We start from the raw sequence: 15,526 nt of genomic DNA on the forward strand, positions 1-15,526 counted from the left end.
GGTTGAATTAAAGTTGTACTAATAAATACTTCAATACAAAAATACTGATTATTCCAGACACTCAGCTCAACTCAGCTGATTTTGGGGAAACATGTCTATTTTAGGCGAGAGGGAAAATGTATATTACAAGTTATAATAATATATATATCTACCAACTGATTTACCACCTAAATTCCTTTTAATGAGCACTTAAAGGCTGTGCTTCAGAGCCTGGAGTTTCCTCTGGGCACCGTGAGAGCAGAGTATAAACTTAAATCATGAAGTCATTAAGTTTAAGCCGATTACCTTTATGCCCATTTTATGATCACATTTAATCTTAATAGCAGGACTTTTCAGCTAATTTCTGCGCCTGTTCAAAGGCACATGTTGACCTATCAATACTGCTACTAAATATTCACTTGTTTTTGACCAGCTCGGCCCATTCATACTACAGGAACTAGGAACTCATTTGGCAATGGGAACATCTTTTCCAGGAGCTCCAGCTTCATGGCTACAACAGGAAGTCCTCCTCATACAGCCGCACCAATGAGGAACCACTGATGAAGGTTAATATTGCAAAAGTGAAATAAAAATGTAGCATCTGACCTTGACTGTAGGGTCAGAGGAAGGTCAACAACCCATGAAAAAAATAATATACAATGATTTAATGTTCATCTGATATAGGTTACGAAAACAACAACTAAAGCAGCCATCTTGGTTTGTTCCAGCTATAAAGAGAGTCAATCACCATCATCTCAAAATCTGGACGCAGCTGCCGTGGACACCTTCCATCCTCTGACCCGTTAAATAGGCCTCAGCTCTGCTGTCTCTGACCTGGAAGAGTGTGTGTTGGTGTGTGTGTGTGTGTGGCTCACCATCATCACTGAAGTCATCCACCAGAATGATCTCATGGATGAGATGAACTGGAGTCCGGTTCAGAACGCTGCAAATACAGAGAAAATGTTACGGTAGTCTGAAAAATGAGCAACACGGAGCGATGGCATGTAAATGCCAACATGCACGCACGCACGCACGCACACGCACACGCACACACACACACACACCCACACACACCCCAAGCTGCTGATGAATCCATTACTCGTACGACACACAATGTAAGGGAAGGACGTACTGAAAATGTCAATTCCTCTAAAAATATACGACACGTCGCCTCTAAGAAACTATTTCATTTAAGACGAAGATTGAAACATAAAAAATTCATAACTTTTCCCGGTTAAAAAAAAACGAACACAGCATGATGTGTTCTGGTTCATTTTATTTTTAGCTCCACTTTAATTACATCATGATCTTCATCCACAAGGTGGAGAGAAGAGAAGAGGACGGAAGTAGGAGGAAAAGGAGAGGAAACAGGACAGGATTGTCCTGGGCAGGCCAGGGTTCGTATTGTTCGCTTCAGCAGGGTTAAAGTGAAGAAGAGGGCGAAGGACAGAAGGGTGGGTAGGAGCAGAAGGAGGTGAAGAATGACAGGGGGAGCTTGTTGTTCGAGAAACCATCAGGAGGAGTGATGGATGCAGGCAGAAGGAGGTGAAGTGAGATGAAAGAGGGATAATAATGAATGAGATTGAGCGAGAGATGGCAGAGAGACAAATAACCCTGTAACTCCGCCTCTCTGTGGAGTCCAGGAGCCGTCAGGCCAGATGGATGAGAGGAGAGATGGATGAGTTGGAGGGAGGAAGGGAGGAGGAGGAAAAGTGTGAAAGAGAGAAAAGAAAGTAAGAAGGGACTCAGCTCTGGCTCGATTTATTCTTTTATATTTGAAATATAAAACATCTGATCTGGCATTGAACCCCAGGTCTGACAGAAACCTTCACTTTTTAATTTCACTTTAAATGAACTCGGGTTAAAAGTTGGAGGAAAAAATGAGACGCTTCCACATTCTGAACCTCTGAAAAGGAGGGAACCTTGGACGAAGAGGTGCAGACATGCAGCCCTGAACTAGTGTAGACAGAGATGTTGATGATGATGATGATGATGCCAGCTGCATGCTAACATTAATTCCTCTTCTCTATAGATTTGACAGATTCCATACGTGACGTCTGACACGATGCTGAGACGTCTGCTGTATTTCCCGTGTTTTCCTGGCTAAATGATCCTGCAGGAAGCAGCAAATATCACCTGCATCACGGTCCACAGTCACAGTCCTGAGCAGCATATATTATTATCAGATAAACTCCAGGGTAAAAGGACGCATTGACTCCCCCCCCCCTCTTACTCTCAAGGTTCACAGGCCAAAAATCTATGAGGCTTAACCTCCCCCCAGGCGAGCTCAGGGAGTACCTATCTGCAGCTCACAGAAAATATTATCACTACTAACAATACTGCAGCCTCAGAATAGCAGCCTGACGTCTGCGCCGCGCTTCCAACAGCCTGTGTATCAATTATAAGAGACATTCTTTGAAAATCCTACATAGCTGCCATGCAGAGACCACTTCCTTCATGCCCGCCTTCAGAATGTGTATTTATTCAGCAGCACATGTGGTTACGAGTGGGAATTTAACTCAGCGGGGTATTTTTAGCTCATGATGCCTTTTGGTTTGATCAATAAAATATCTGATCAGTTTCATACATTCCAGGATACATTCCAGGGTAGCGCTAATGAGGATAAGTGGTTCTGAGAGTGGACAGATGGACGGGTAGTTAATTAGCTCGCTGACTGCAGCATAAGGCTAAAAGCTAACAGTCAAACAGGTGTCAGATGAGCTTGGCAGCACTTTGTTTTTTTATTTGGGGACATTAAGAGAAGTGTATAATGTGTAGCCTTTAGGTCATGAGCTCTTTATTTATGTGACTAATTCACTGAATGCCAATAAAGTTTACATTGTAGTGCTTAGCGCAGTCATGTGACACAGCTTCTGTGGTCATAATGCTAATGACAGCTAAAAACAACAACAAATGTCGTCCATTTTTTTTATCTTTAATAACTGCTTTAATAACTGTGCTCACCCTCGGTGGAGGCAGCAGATGTGTTTGAGGAATGTGTGAAGCAGAAAAAGCCAGTTTCTTCCCCACTGGACAGGATTTATGGATTTATTTACACCTTAGAAGTGGCTCTTTCACAAGTCGTGAGTGAGACGTCCTCTACTCAGCTGGATACTATAAAAACACAGCAATTGTATTAAATTTTTTACATTTTGCTTTTCACTTCCTTGAGACGGATAGTGCAGTTTTAGACTTTAGTCTTTTTTCCCTTTCCACCATTTTTCATCCTCTCTGCCTGATTGGTTGGCTGACGGCTGGGATTGCCGCCCGTCCACCTTGCTGGAATAATTCATCACTTCTCGCTCTGCACCCCAGCATCCACCAAGCTTTCGACTCAACCGCATCCTGTCATCCCTCTCCGACCAATTTCTCAATCGGGAGCTGTGACAGCGGTGCGGAATTACCGTCCTTACTCCTGCTAAACGTTACTGTCAGCTGTGGAATTATTCTTAAACGAACACTTCTATTTTAAACCTATTTTCTGTTCTTGTTCAATCTTTCTTGCACTGACAGAAACGGCTCCGGGGAAGGTAGAAAAAAAAAATCCTGATTCAGCTGTTCAATAGTTTAAGCAGCAGGGATGGACTGAGATCTGTACGCAGTAGATGCGTCTCATCAGCGTTTATCTGTGGTCAGTTTGTCCAGGTGAAATACGATCAAAATACCTGATAACCTCCCGCTGCCTTCTCAGATTAAATCGGGCGATGCCCAAAAAAGTGAGGACAGCGAAGAGTGAATGTGGAGCTAAATGAGAAAAAACTGGTACAACATTAAAATGCGTTTATGGTAATGTTATTGGCTGATTGTGATGAGCCAACAGGCTGCTGATTAAAGAGGAAGAGGCATGTCTGACTGAGCAACAGCGCCCACTAGGGGATCATGTGCCTTGAATGCCAAAACAAAGGAAGCCTGGAAGTTTAGGGGTAGATGATCGTCATGGATGGTTGATTTGGGTTATTAGCTGAATTATTGTCTCAGGAACCGTTTCAGAGAGATAAAGTCCATCATAGCCAAACGTCTTCTGAATATTAAGGTACAAGAACATTAATGAGATGCATATTTAGTCAAAAACATCGAACCTGATCTGTTTTTATGGAGGTACGGTAATGGAAGTGGCAGCCCTGGTCAGCAACTGAAATGGATTTTTACAATACTGAACGTGCAATAAAGAGAAAAGCCATCAATCAGCCTGAGAACATCTTCCTAATAAAGCCGGAGTGATCAGGAAGTGAGCTGAACTCTCTGTCATGCATTTTTAGGTCCGCTGAGCCTGAAAGTGCTGAGCTGGTGCTGATCTACAGAGAGTTCTCTTCACCCCCACAACACATCTGTGGCTCCTGCAGAGCAACACGCACATGCAGGCGCAGACAGAAAACAAGCTACACTTATTAAAAATGAATATATCCTGTAAATCTATGTATTTCTTTTCACTCTCACCTTATCTTCACGCCGTAGATCAATTTGTGCACCAGGGCCTGATTAAATATCGACATAAGATGGCTCTTCGTCACAAACAAACACTTTGATCAGCAGATGAAAAGCTTTAAACTGCCCCTCACCGTCGGTGAAATCAGACACTGAAACAAATTTTAGCTTTTTTCTGATGTATGCGAAGGAATTCAGCCAGAGCTTTTCACAGCAGAGAGACCGATTAGAGTGTGCAAAGTAAGTGATTAAAGAAATAATCAACTATAGAACACATGAGATGGAAAAACTGCCGAAGAACGCTTCAAAGGACATTCTCAGACTGCAAAACCACAAAAAGTCAATATTTAAAAATGAAAACGATGCTTCCCTTCAGAAAAACAGTCAATTACATCTAATTTGTTGTTAATGAGCCAAATCCTGTAAAAGTATAAATGCATAAACAATCCATCAATATGACCTCTGACTTCCAAAGAAATCCACTGAAAACAGTCGGTGAAGTCCTGACGCATTAAGGAAACAAAAAGCATTGTTTCCATAGTAACGCCGGCAAAAAAGAGCACTTGGAATATTTTAGAAATCACAAGTTGCTTTCCACTTGAGTCTCCACGCCGCTCGTGTAGCTATAAAAATAGGACTGAAGCGGCGAGTGACCTCTCCAGCATCGCCGTCCAGCACGTTTACCATCATCAACGCTTGAGCTCTCCTCACAAACTGACCCAACAGAGGAGGTGTGTGTGAATTCAGGCCTGATTCTGATTATTCACAGTTTTTTAATGTGTTGCTGTGAATTGTTGTCGCGCGCTCGGTTGCATTTCAGACGTCCAAAAACAGAGGAACACGTCATCGTCGTCACAGGACGCTGAGATGTGAGATGACCCATGTTGTCCAGGAAGAGGACGCTCGACGTCTCTGAGGGTGTTGCTGCCACTCAGGCAGCTGATCTGGAATCCTAACTGTTCAGATCAATCCCAAGCGAGTGTCAGACTGCAGAGATGCATCAAAAAATCAATTATCTTCAGACGTCTGGGATTACTGATGAAAAGGATGTTTACACATGTACAAGAATCAGTGCTAAACACACACACACACACACGCACACACACACCCACATTTTTAAACAAACAAACAACATCCTCTCAGACAGTAAGGACTGTGGTCAGTCTGCCGACTAACTGGTATAATGAATTGAACACAGGCCAAAACTGTGTGTCGGTAGGTGTGTGTGTTTGTGCGTGCATGTGTGTGTCTGTCCTTGCCTTCAGCCCTTCTCAAAGCTCTGCAGTTTTCATCCAATTAAAAGAAAATCTGTCCCCCATGAGCCCCTCTGCTCCCTTCGGTTCAAGCTGTCAGTATGCCCGTGGGTGTGTGTGTGTATGTGTGTGTGTGTGTCTCAGCAGTAACTTCTGACAGCTCAGCATTCCTTTGTTGTAGCTTCCTGATGTTGCCGCTGATGGTGTCTGATGGTGTGTTTGAGGGTTACCTCCTGACGGTGCGGAGCAGCGTGGATCTGGCCTCATTGTGGAAGGTGATGATGATGGAGGTTGGAGGAAGATCAGAGTCATAACGGATGGTGGCGCATCTACAAAGCAAGACAGAGACATGGCGTACTGTTAAACAGCTCTCACTTCACACCACTGACACATTCGTTTACTGGGGAAGAGGGACACTGGTCTGACTGGTTTACTGGTTTCTGCCTGTCAAAGTGTCAAAAATTAAAACAATTTACATGGAACAACTGACAAACAAAAGACCAACAGAGCATTCAATAGTCTTCAGATGGAGACAATCATTTAACAGTCTGATGCTAAACATTACCAATGCTGCGGCACGTGCACACGCACACGCACAGACGCACGCACACACGCACACAACCTGACTGTTTCCGCTCGAAAATGTCACCAATCCGTCAATCTGATAGGTAAAGGCCACTCTTCTCGTTATATCCTGCTCCGGTATGTGTGTGAATGTCCATGTGTGTTTGCTGCTGACCCAGCACACACACACACACACACACACACACACACACACGGTTACATGCTGCAGCACATCAATGGGTGGTAGGACACATGTTGTCCTATCGGCTTCCATCATTTATATCAACCAAACAGAGGCCAGTTACATTTTTACCCTCTCAGAAATGAACTGGTGAAGCCTCCACATCCATATTTTCAATGAATAAATTTAGCTTGTGCAACTTGGAGGCCAGAAAATCCCTTCAAGTCTTAGAAATCAGGCCAGACCCAAAATCAGGTTGACACGCTGAGATCCAGGAGCAAATCCATTATCAGAGGACATCGAGGAAAAGTAATAAAAACAAACTGCGGCTCTGACTGAAACCACGGCGCTCAAATACACACCCTGCCTCAAAGAGTCTGAGGAGAAAAGCTGGTCGGCTGCTGGAGTCCAGGGAGTTCCTGGAGAATTCAGTAGCATCGTGTTTCCTTTAGGACCTGACGGAAGCCCGGCCACCACATATGATAATTGAGTATAGCACCTTTAAAAATCACCCGCACTTCAGCGTCCTTAAGCCCATCTGCTGCAGTTTGTCCAATTTGCATGTTCATGAGTTCGAACGCTGCCGTGACAGCTGTTTCCAGATGTCCTCCGCATCTCTTTACCGAGGCGCCAGTACGAGTTGGAGTTCCTTCTCTGAAGAAGCGGAACTGGTGTCCAAAAGGTTCCTGCTACTACAGTCATTCCCAGAGGAAATCCATGAGATCTGAACCTGAGAGGATTCTGAACATGAGAAATTCAAACGCATAATGGAAATGGAGCCTGTTGTTTTTATTTCAATTTTCATAAAAAAAAGATGCTTTCTAGCTGTGTCTTACAGATTTTCATATAACGGCAACAATATGCTGCTCATGCACTCAATATACTGTACATTCACATTTCATTCTTACCCCCCCCCCCCCCCCCCCCCGCAGAGACAATAGAATTCTCTGTGTTATTTGTCATAACATATCCCATCATGCCCCTCTCTGCTTCCTCCATCCCATCTACCCATCACAATCTCTCTGTTCTCTGCAGTTGACATATTCAGCAGTTTGACCAGGGAGGAGCCATGTGAAGATAAAAACAAGTGTGAGACAGAGTGTGTGTGTGTGTGTGTGGTGTGTGTGTGTGTGTGTGTGTGTGTGTGTGTGAAAGAGAGAGAGAGAGAGAGAGAGAGAGAGAGAGAGAATGGGATGACACAATGATCGGCAGAGTGAGATGTTCAGATAAAAGTCGTGCTGACAGCTGACTGATGTTGAAGATGATATGAACATGCTTCCAAGCTCCCCAAAGTGTGTGTGTGTGTGTGTGTGTGTGTGCTCTTGCTGCACAAAAATAAAAGTACACACAAAGTGGTAAAGCAGTGGGAAAAAACAATCGAGGAGAGAAGAGCTAAAAAACTTTTTAACCTTTGGAAGTTACAGCTGCCAAACTGAGAATATTCCCACAGAAGGAAGCCAGATGAGATCCTAATCAGGTGGAAATGTGGAAAGAAAGTGGAAGTAAAATCATCACCAGAGATAAATAATACACAAAAGGATGAAAACCTAAAACAAATTATTCAAAAATGGGACAAATGGAGTGAGTACAGGTGGTTTCAGAGTCAGTCAGGTTTGATGAGGATCAGTGTGTGTGTGTGTGTTTGACCTTTCCTTACATTTGTTTCTCTCACCTACTCATGAATTCCAATGAGCCAAAATGTGCACGCACACACACACACACACACACCGGCATGCAGGCACGAATGCACACACACACACACAAAACACGCAGTGGGTGGTGCAGCTGCCCCGTCAAAATGTGCTCATGATACAAAATACAAATAGACCCAGACATAGCCCTGAGATACACACACACACACACCACACACACCAACACACACAACACACACACACCACAACACACACACACACACACACACACACACCTTCCTTGCAGTCTCTTATTAACACCTCTAACCCTCCTCTGACTCTCTGTCCTTCAACTGTTCTGCCTCTTGGCTGTTCTCTGTCTGTCTGTCTGTCTCTGTCTGTCTGTCTCTCTCTGTCTGTCTGTCTGTCTGTCTGTCTGTCTGTCTCTCTCTGTCTGTCTGTCTGTCTCTCTCTGTCTGTCTGTCTGTCTCTCCGTCTGTCTGTCTGTCTGTCTCTCCGTCTGTCTGTCTCTCTCTGTCTGTCTGTCTGTCTGTCTGTCTGTCTGTCTCTGTCTATCTGTCTTTCTGTCTCTCTCTTATTTGTTGCCAGCCTTGACGTTACTGTTACTGGCCCCAGTTTAACTGTTCTACTGAGGACCGCATGAAGACCAGTTCCATGGTCCATATTCCAGGTTTCTGGGGAGACATCATGCCAGTCTAGCAGACTTCTGATACAGACACGTCAGCTTTGGCACGCTTGGATGAAACAGAAACTCCTTCCTGCAGCGAGTGGGAATCTCAACATGTTTATTATTGTTTTATTACACTTGAGCCGTAGAGGCCGTAAGGTTCTTCCTATTGTTTTCTTTTCATATCCACTCACCTCGACCCCTCCAGGCTCCCTCAGCTACAACATTCGCATGATGACCGCTCTGTGCATGTATTAAATACCTGATAATAATAATGTGTTCATTTAAATACATAGAATTTTAATACATGTTAACGATAGTATGACAGCCTCACTATTGATGTTTAATTTTTTAAGCGCTAACTGAAGGGCAGGAAGTAGAAAATGGTTTAGTTTATATTCTTGCAGGGCTTGTTCCTCTTCAATTTTCTGAGTCGCTTCAGTTCAGGTGTTTCCACAACCTGGTTTTAACCCCCCCCCCCCACACACACACGGAAAGGAAAGACTTTCTCTTCTGCTGAGTAAAAGGAGGAGAATAGGAATAAAGAGACAGTGACGGACGACTGATAATGCCTCATTTTTTTCATTTTCCCAGAAAATTCCATTAGGAAAATTTCCGAGTCAATGACTCCAATGAAAGAATGGTTCAAATGAGCAGTTCAGTATCAACAACTTTAATTGAAGCGGTCTCGATCCGCAGCCTCACATTGTGCCGAAGAAAAGGACCTGTTTTCTGCCACCAGGGTCGACCATTTATTAAATTTATCCTTCACAATAAAACACTGTGCTCTGAAACACACACACACACACACACACACACACACACACACACACACACACACACACATACACACACACACACACACGCACGCACACACACACACACCAAATTTAACTCACATTCAGATGATCTGAGCAAAACTACAAGCAGTTAGCAAATTTAAGACTGACGTAAGAAGAAACATTCATCTGGTGATATAATTCAGCTTCAGAATAATTTAAAAGGTCTGCAGAGGCATAATCTGATACAGAAATAGCATAAACATGAGATTCATGCGGGGGAATAACAACAATCATACGATGGTGTATGAAAATAATAAATGAGATTCATGAGGTTTAACATGTTTTAGAAAGGAAACTGCAGCTAAATTAGACTGAGTCTCTTTTATGGTGTGAGGGTACATCAAAGGTTTGTATTTCAGCTATTTATGATATGGAGATTCATCTTTAATATTCTTCCCATTACTAATGTCTAGTTTACATATAAAGTATAAATATGGTGAAAATGCAATTACAGTTACCTCTCATAACACGCTGCTGGATTGTATCTAAGCAGTTTTTACCTGTTTATGTAGTACGAGATGTCATGGTAACCAGTTTAGTGGCTCATCAGATGCAGCGTCATTAGCATCACTCGCTGGTCTCCCAGTTAAATTATGGAAATACTTCCACATCAAAGACATCAAAGAATTGCATTAAAGAAAATATGTGAATAAATAAATGAGTCGAGACAGAATCACACATGAGCTGAAGTTCTTGTTTTTCTTTTTTACTGAGCAAAAACCCAAAAGAACCACTAAATTTAGAGGACGAGGGGGCGAAGTCACACAAATCCTGAAGAATAACTTCCAAGCTAACTCCCTACACCCACCCTCAGACTAAAAGGGGAACATTGTCACCCAGGAGAGTTTTTTCCTCCAGCAAGGCGAGAATTCTAAAAAGAGCTCAGAGGGAAAAAAAAACTCAGGCTGAATTCCAAATCCAAGAAGCTCGTCTGTTCTAATAGGCTGTAAAGAGAACGTCCTTCACCCTCATCTGTTTCCAAAGTTGCACTTTATGGTCCGATTATGATTTAAGATTATGACTGAGATTAATGGTTGGTTCCAATCTGGACAACAGACTCCAGATGTTCTGTAATGTCTGCAGGTCATCCACTTCCAACACGTCCAAGCTGCCAAAAAACCCTCCAACACGTTTTTCCTGCTTAGCCAGATGCTACACGCACAAAACAAGCGATTTTATAAATCTGACAATGGTACGTCGGCGCTTTATCACACAGACTGCTCACATGTCTAAAAATGGTGACGACAAATCGACCTAAAGCTGCAGAAGCTTCATCCTCCCCTCTAAGATCCCTCCAACACAGCAGTCTATGGAAGACTCTTTTAGCATCTCTAAATTCAATTACAGTGTGTGTTGGTCCTGGCATGGCTGCACACACCAAATCAGCTGCTTGACACAGGCAGGAAACCATCTTTCACTCTGCAGCCCCAGCTCTCTCTCTCTCTCTCTCTCTCTCACTCTCTCTCTCTCTCACACACACACACACACACACACACACACGCATAGTTGTAGATGGATGTTTCGAGGCAGGGCAGAGTGAGAGGTTTTCCACATGGAAGACTCTGTACAATGGGTCTGCGGTCACTCTTCATCACACATAGACACAAAATACACAAGTGGACACACACTATCACTATCCAAAAAGCATGCATGCACACACGCACGCACACACATGCATGAACATACTTGCGGAGTAATAAAAGTGTGTGTAAGTTCTGCAGGGTGATGAATGAAGCAATATTTCAGTTTAAACCAGCATCTCACCGCAGATGGTAGTCCTGAAAAATACCTACACATTACACACACACACGCACACACACACACACACACACACACCAAATTTAACTCACATTCAGATGATCTGAGCAAAACTACAAGCAGTTAGCAAATTTAAGACTGACATAAGAAGAAACATTAATCTGGTGATATAATTCAGCTTCAGAATAATTTAAAAGGTCTGCAGAGGCATAATCTGATACAGAAATAGCATAAACATGAGATTCATGCGGGGGAATAACAACAATCATACGATGGTGTATGAAAATAATAAATGAGATTCATGAGGTTTAACATGTTTTAGAAAGGAAACTGCAGCTAAATTAGACTGAGTCTCTTTTATGGTGTGAGGGTACATCAAAGGTTTGTATTTCAGCTATTTATGATATGGAGATTCATCTTTAATATTCTTCCCATTACTAATGTCTAGTTTACATATAAAGTATAAATATGGTGAAAATGCAATTACAGTTACCTCTCATAACACGCTGCTGGATTGTATCTAAGCAGTTTTTACCTGTTTATGTAGTACGAGATGTCATGGTAACCAGTTTAGTGGCTCATCAGATGCAGCATCATTAGCATCACTCGCTGGTCTCCCAGTTAAATTATGGAAATACTTCCACATCAAAGACATCAAAGAATTGCATTAAAGAAAATATGTGAATAAATAAATGAGTCGAGACAGAATCACACATGAGCTGAAGTTCTTGTTTTTCTTTTTTACTGAGCAAAAACCCAAAAGAACCACTAAATTTAGAGGACGAGGGGGCGAAGTCACACAAATCCTGAAGAATAACTTCCAAGCTAACTCCCTACACCCACCCTCAGACTAAAAGGGGAACATTGTCACCCAGGAGAGTTTTTTCCTCCAGCAAGGCGAGAATTCTAAAAAGAGCTCAGAGGGAAAAAAAAACTCAGGCTGAATTCCAAATCCAAGAAGCTCGTCTGTTCTAATAGGCTGTAAAGAGAACGTCCTTCACCCTCATCTGTTTCCAAAGTTGCACTTTATGGTCCGATTATGATTTAAGATTATGACTGAGATTAATGGTTGGTTCCAATCTGGACAACAGACTCCAGATGTTCTGTAATGTCTGCAGGTCATCCACTTCCAACACGTCCAAGCTGCCAAAAAACCCTCCAACACGTTTTTCCTGCTTAGCCAGATGCTACACGCACAAAACAAGCGATTTTATAAATCTGACAATGGTACGTCGGCGCTTTATCACACAGACTGCTCACATGTCTAAAAATGGTGACGACAAATCGACCTAAAGCTGCAGAAGCTTCATCCTCCCCTCTAAGATCCCTCCAACACAGCAGTCTATGGAAGACTCTTTTAGCATCTCTAAATTCAATTACAGTGTGTGTTGGTCCTGGCATGGCTGCACACACCAAATCAGCTGCTTGACACAGGCAGGAAACCATCTTTCACTCTGCAGCCCCAGCTCTCTCTCTCTCTCTCTCTCTCTCACTCTCTCTCTCTCTCTCACACACACACACACACACACACACACACACGCATAGTTGTAGATGGATGTTTCGAGGCAGGGCAGAGTGAGAGGTTTTCCACATGGAAGACTCTGTACAATGGGTCTGCGGTCACTCTTCATCACACATAGACACAAAATACACAAGTGGACACACACTATCACTATCCAAAAAGCATGCATGCACACACGCACACACACACATGCATGAACATACTTGCGGAGTAATAAAAGTGTGTGTAAGTTCTGCAGGGTGATGAATGAAGCAATATTTCAGTTTAAACCAGCATCTCACCGCAGATGGTAGTCCTGAAAAATACCTACACATTACACACACACACGCACACACACACACACACACACAAATGAACATGGACACACAGAACACTGAAAACCTCATCTGTCAGTCTACGGCAGGGTCTGGGCCAAAGAAGAATCACCTGTCGTCTTGCCGCCCCCCCACCCACACACCCACCCACCCACCCACACACACACACACACACACACACACACACACACACAAAATCCTCAACTTATCACTTAACACAGGAAGTGGAGTCACCAGTTTCACCACCAGGGTTTATGTGTGTTATTTGTGATTTAATTAAAATGTTGTTCCACAGGAGTCCATGCTGGGATCCTTGTTATTCCCATTTTAAGGCACCAATTAAGAAAATAAAAGACATCTGCACAATTTGCAAAATTTGAACTACTTTGAACATTTATGGTTTTGTTGTTTCCCATGCCACTGTATAAATGTATCAGGTTTATATTTAACAGGTTTTATTGCAGTGTACAAAAACCGGTTCCAGCAGACACACTCTAAAGTCAATTTAACTCCCCTGATTTGTGATGGTTTTCCTCGCTTCACCAATTTTAAAAATCTCCTTAAACTAACGGGTGATGACAACGAGAACCGACACCTGAGGTCAGTCTGGAACCGCTGGTTGTTTTGAGTCATTTCAGCCTCGTCAGGCGACGTCACAGAAGTTGACGTGACCCAATTCACCACATGCCTTCACAAATAAACCTGCATTTTCCTCTTTAGTATTAAAAATAGAGTCAATCTAAGAGAACAGGAATATTCTTCTCAGCTTTACTGTTTTTGATATTCAGACAATTTTGCACACTGAAGCTCAGGAGAAAACCCGGCCTAGTAATGATGGTTCAGTTGCTCAAGGTCACTGCAGTAGAGGATGAGGACTCGGTTGTTGAGAATAATGCATAAAAAAAACAACTGTTATTTTCAAACAGGAGTAAGGAAGAGGGCAGCTCAACAGGGCTCCACATTAACTAAGAGCCACTGATAACTTATTTAATCTCCTGGGAAACAACCGGGAAAATATTAATCTGCCCCAGTTTGGCAAAAACATGTCAGGAGAGACGAGACACAATCTATAGAAGGATAAAAATAAACCCACACGCTTACTAAAAGTGGATTATAAACTCATCAGCTGGTGCAAACTGACTGATGGAAGCAAAATTCAGGTGCACTTTTGCTACCAGTAACGCTATGAATGTAAATGAATGTACGGGTTAAACGCATCAGTGATAATAGGATAAAATGGTGTTTTAAAAAGCAGAAACAAACACAATGCAAATAAAGAGGGAATAAGACACTAACTGTTAAAACACTACACACGCACACACACATACAGCTTTAATCCATCTTTGTTCTTCCATCTGTTACTCAAGTCTCTTCTAGTGATGCCTTACGGCTGAATGTTGCAGGAAGTGATGCTGAAAAAGTGTATCTCTGCCTGCGGCTTTCTCCTCCCTCATCCGTCTCTCTCTCTCTCACACACACACACACACACACACACAGACACACACACACACACACACACACACACACACACACACACACGTGTGGGCAGTGTATTTCCAAAGAGAAAATGTGTTTTACGTGAGAAAAAGGTGTATAAGCCTGGAATGCAGACAGGGCACGGGACACAGGCTGACCACGGTTAAGGCGGCGTGCTGCTGACACTGAGCTGTGATTAACGCCGTGTCCTGGAACACATTTAAACATGGTGTGTTGGGCGAATCGCGCAGCACAGCTGAGTCCACAGCTGTGACGGCTCGTGTGGTATCTGAAAAATGGCAGATTTAGCTGTTTATGTTGGAGAAACTGATGCCATGCTGCAGACTTTTCACGTCTACTGTTCAAATATTTACAGTCTCATACGTTGCGTCAATCCTTTTCGCTGTAGTATCTCAACAGGTTAACCTCATACTTCGTAAATGAAATTGTCTAACTTTGTGTAAATCATCTCAGCAGTTGTAAAGATTGTGGTCGCTATGGCAACAAGGTCACTGGGTGTAGAAATATGTCCAGTATTCCGGAACAGGGACTGCTTAGTATGGAAATATCTGTGATTAATACTTTTGCAGGCCTGGCAGACAACTGCAACACACACACACACACACACACACAAAGGAAGAAGAAGCACTCCAACTTGTGTGCCTCCAGTAGACAGATGACCTTCTCCTCAGAGAGCTCTTGTCCTGATTTCTCTAAAGATCGCAACACAACAGAGGCGCCGCCGAAACTGCTGCTGTTGCTATGAGACAAATGGGAATGTCGGTGGAAAGAGTCGCCACTTGCTGTCTGTGTTACAGCTCCAGTAGGAGAACAGTGTGCTGCAAAAGGAAGCATCTACAACAGGAAACATAGGTCTTCCTCAGTTTCATGTT

The 15,526-nt window shown here is 43.1% G+C and overlaps 1 protein-coding gene across 2 annotated transcripts in view; it reads right to left on the reverse strand.

Moving 5' to 3' along the window:
* Window positions 1-15,526, reverse strand: part of galnt14 (UDP-N-acetyl-alpha-D-galactosamine:polypeptide N-acetylgalactosaminyltransferase 14 (GalNAc-T14)) — a 68,465-nt gene that overhangs the window by 16,757 nt on the left and 36,182 nt on the right. For both annotated transcript variants that reach the window (XM_057017613.1, XM_057017612.1), the window contains exons 3-4: window positions 5,888-5,986; window positions 855-922 (exon numbers count right to left, since the gene is read on the reverse strand). In XM_057017613.1, the coding sequence (XP_056873593.1) occupies window positions 855-922; window positions 5,888-5,986 (167 nt within the window). The remainder of the gene's footprint in view (window positions 1-854; window positions 923-5,887; window positions 5,987-15,526) is intronic.

The sequence above is a fragment of the Takifugu flavidus genome, chromosome 19 (assembly GCF_003711565.1).
Source record: "Takifugu flavidus isolate HTHZ2018 chromosome 19, ASM371156v2, whole genome shotgun sequence".
In the NCBI taxonomy this organism is placed as follows: Eukaryota; Metazoa; Chordata; class Actinopteri; order Tetraodontiformes; family Tetraodontidae; genus Takifugu; species Takifugu flavidus.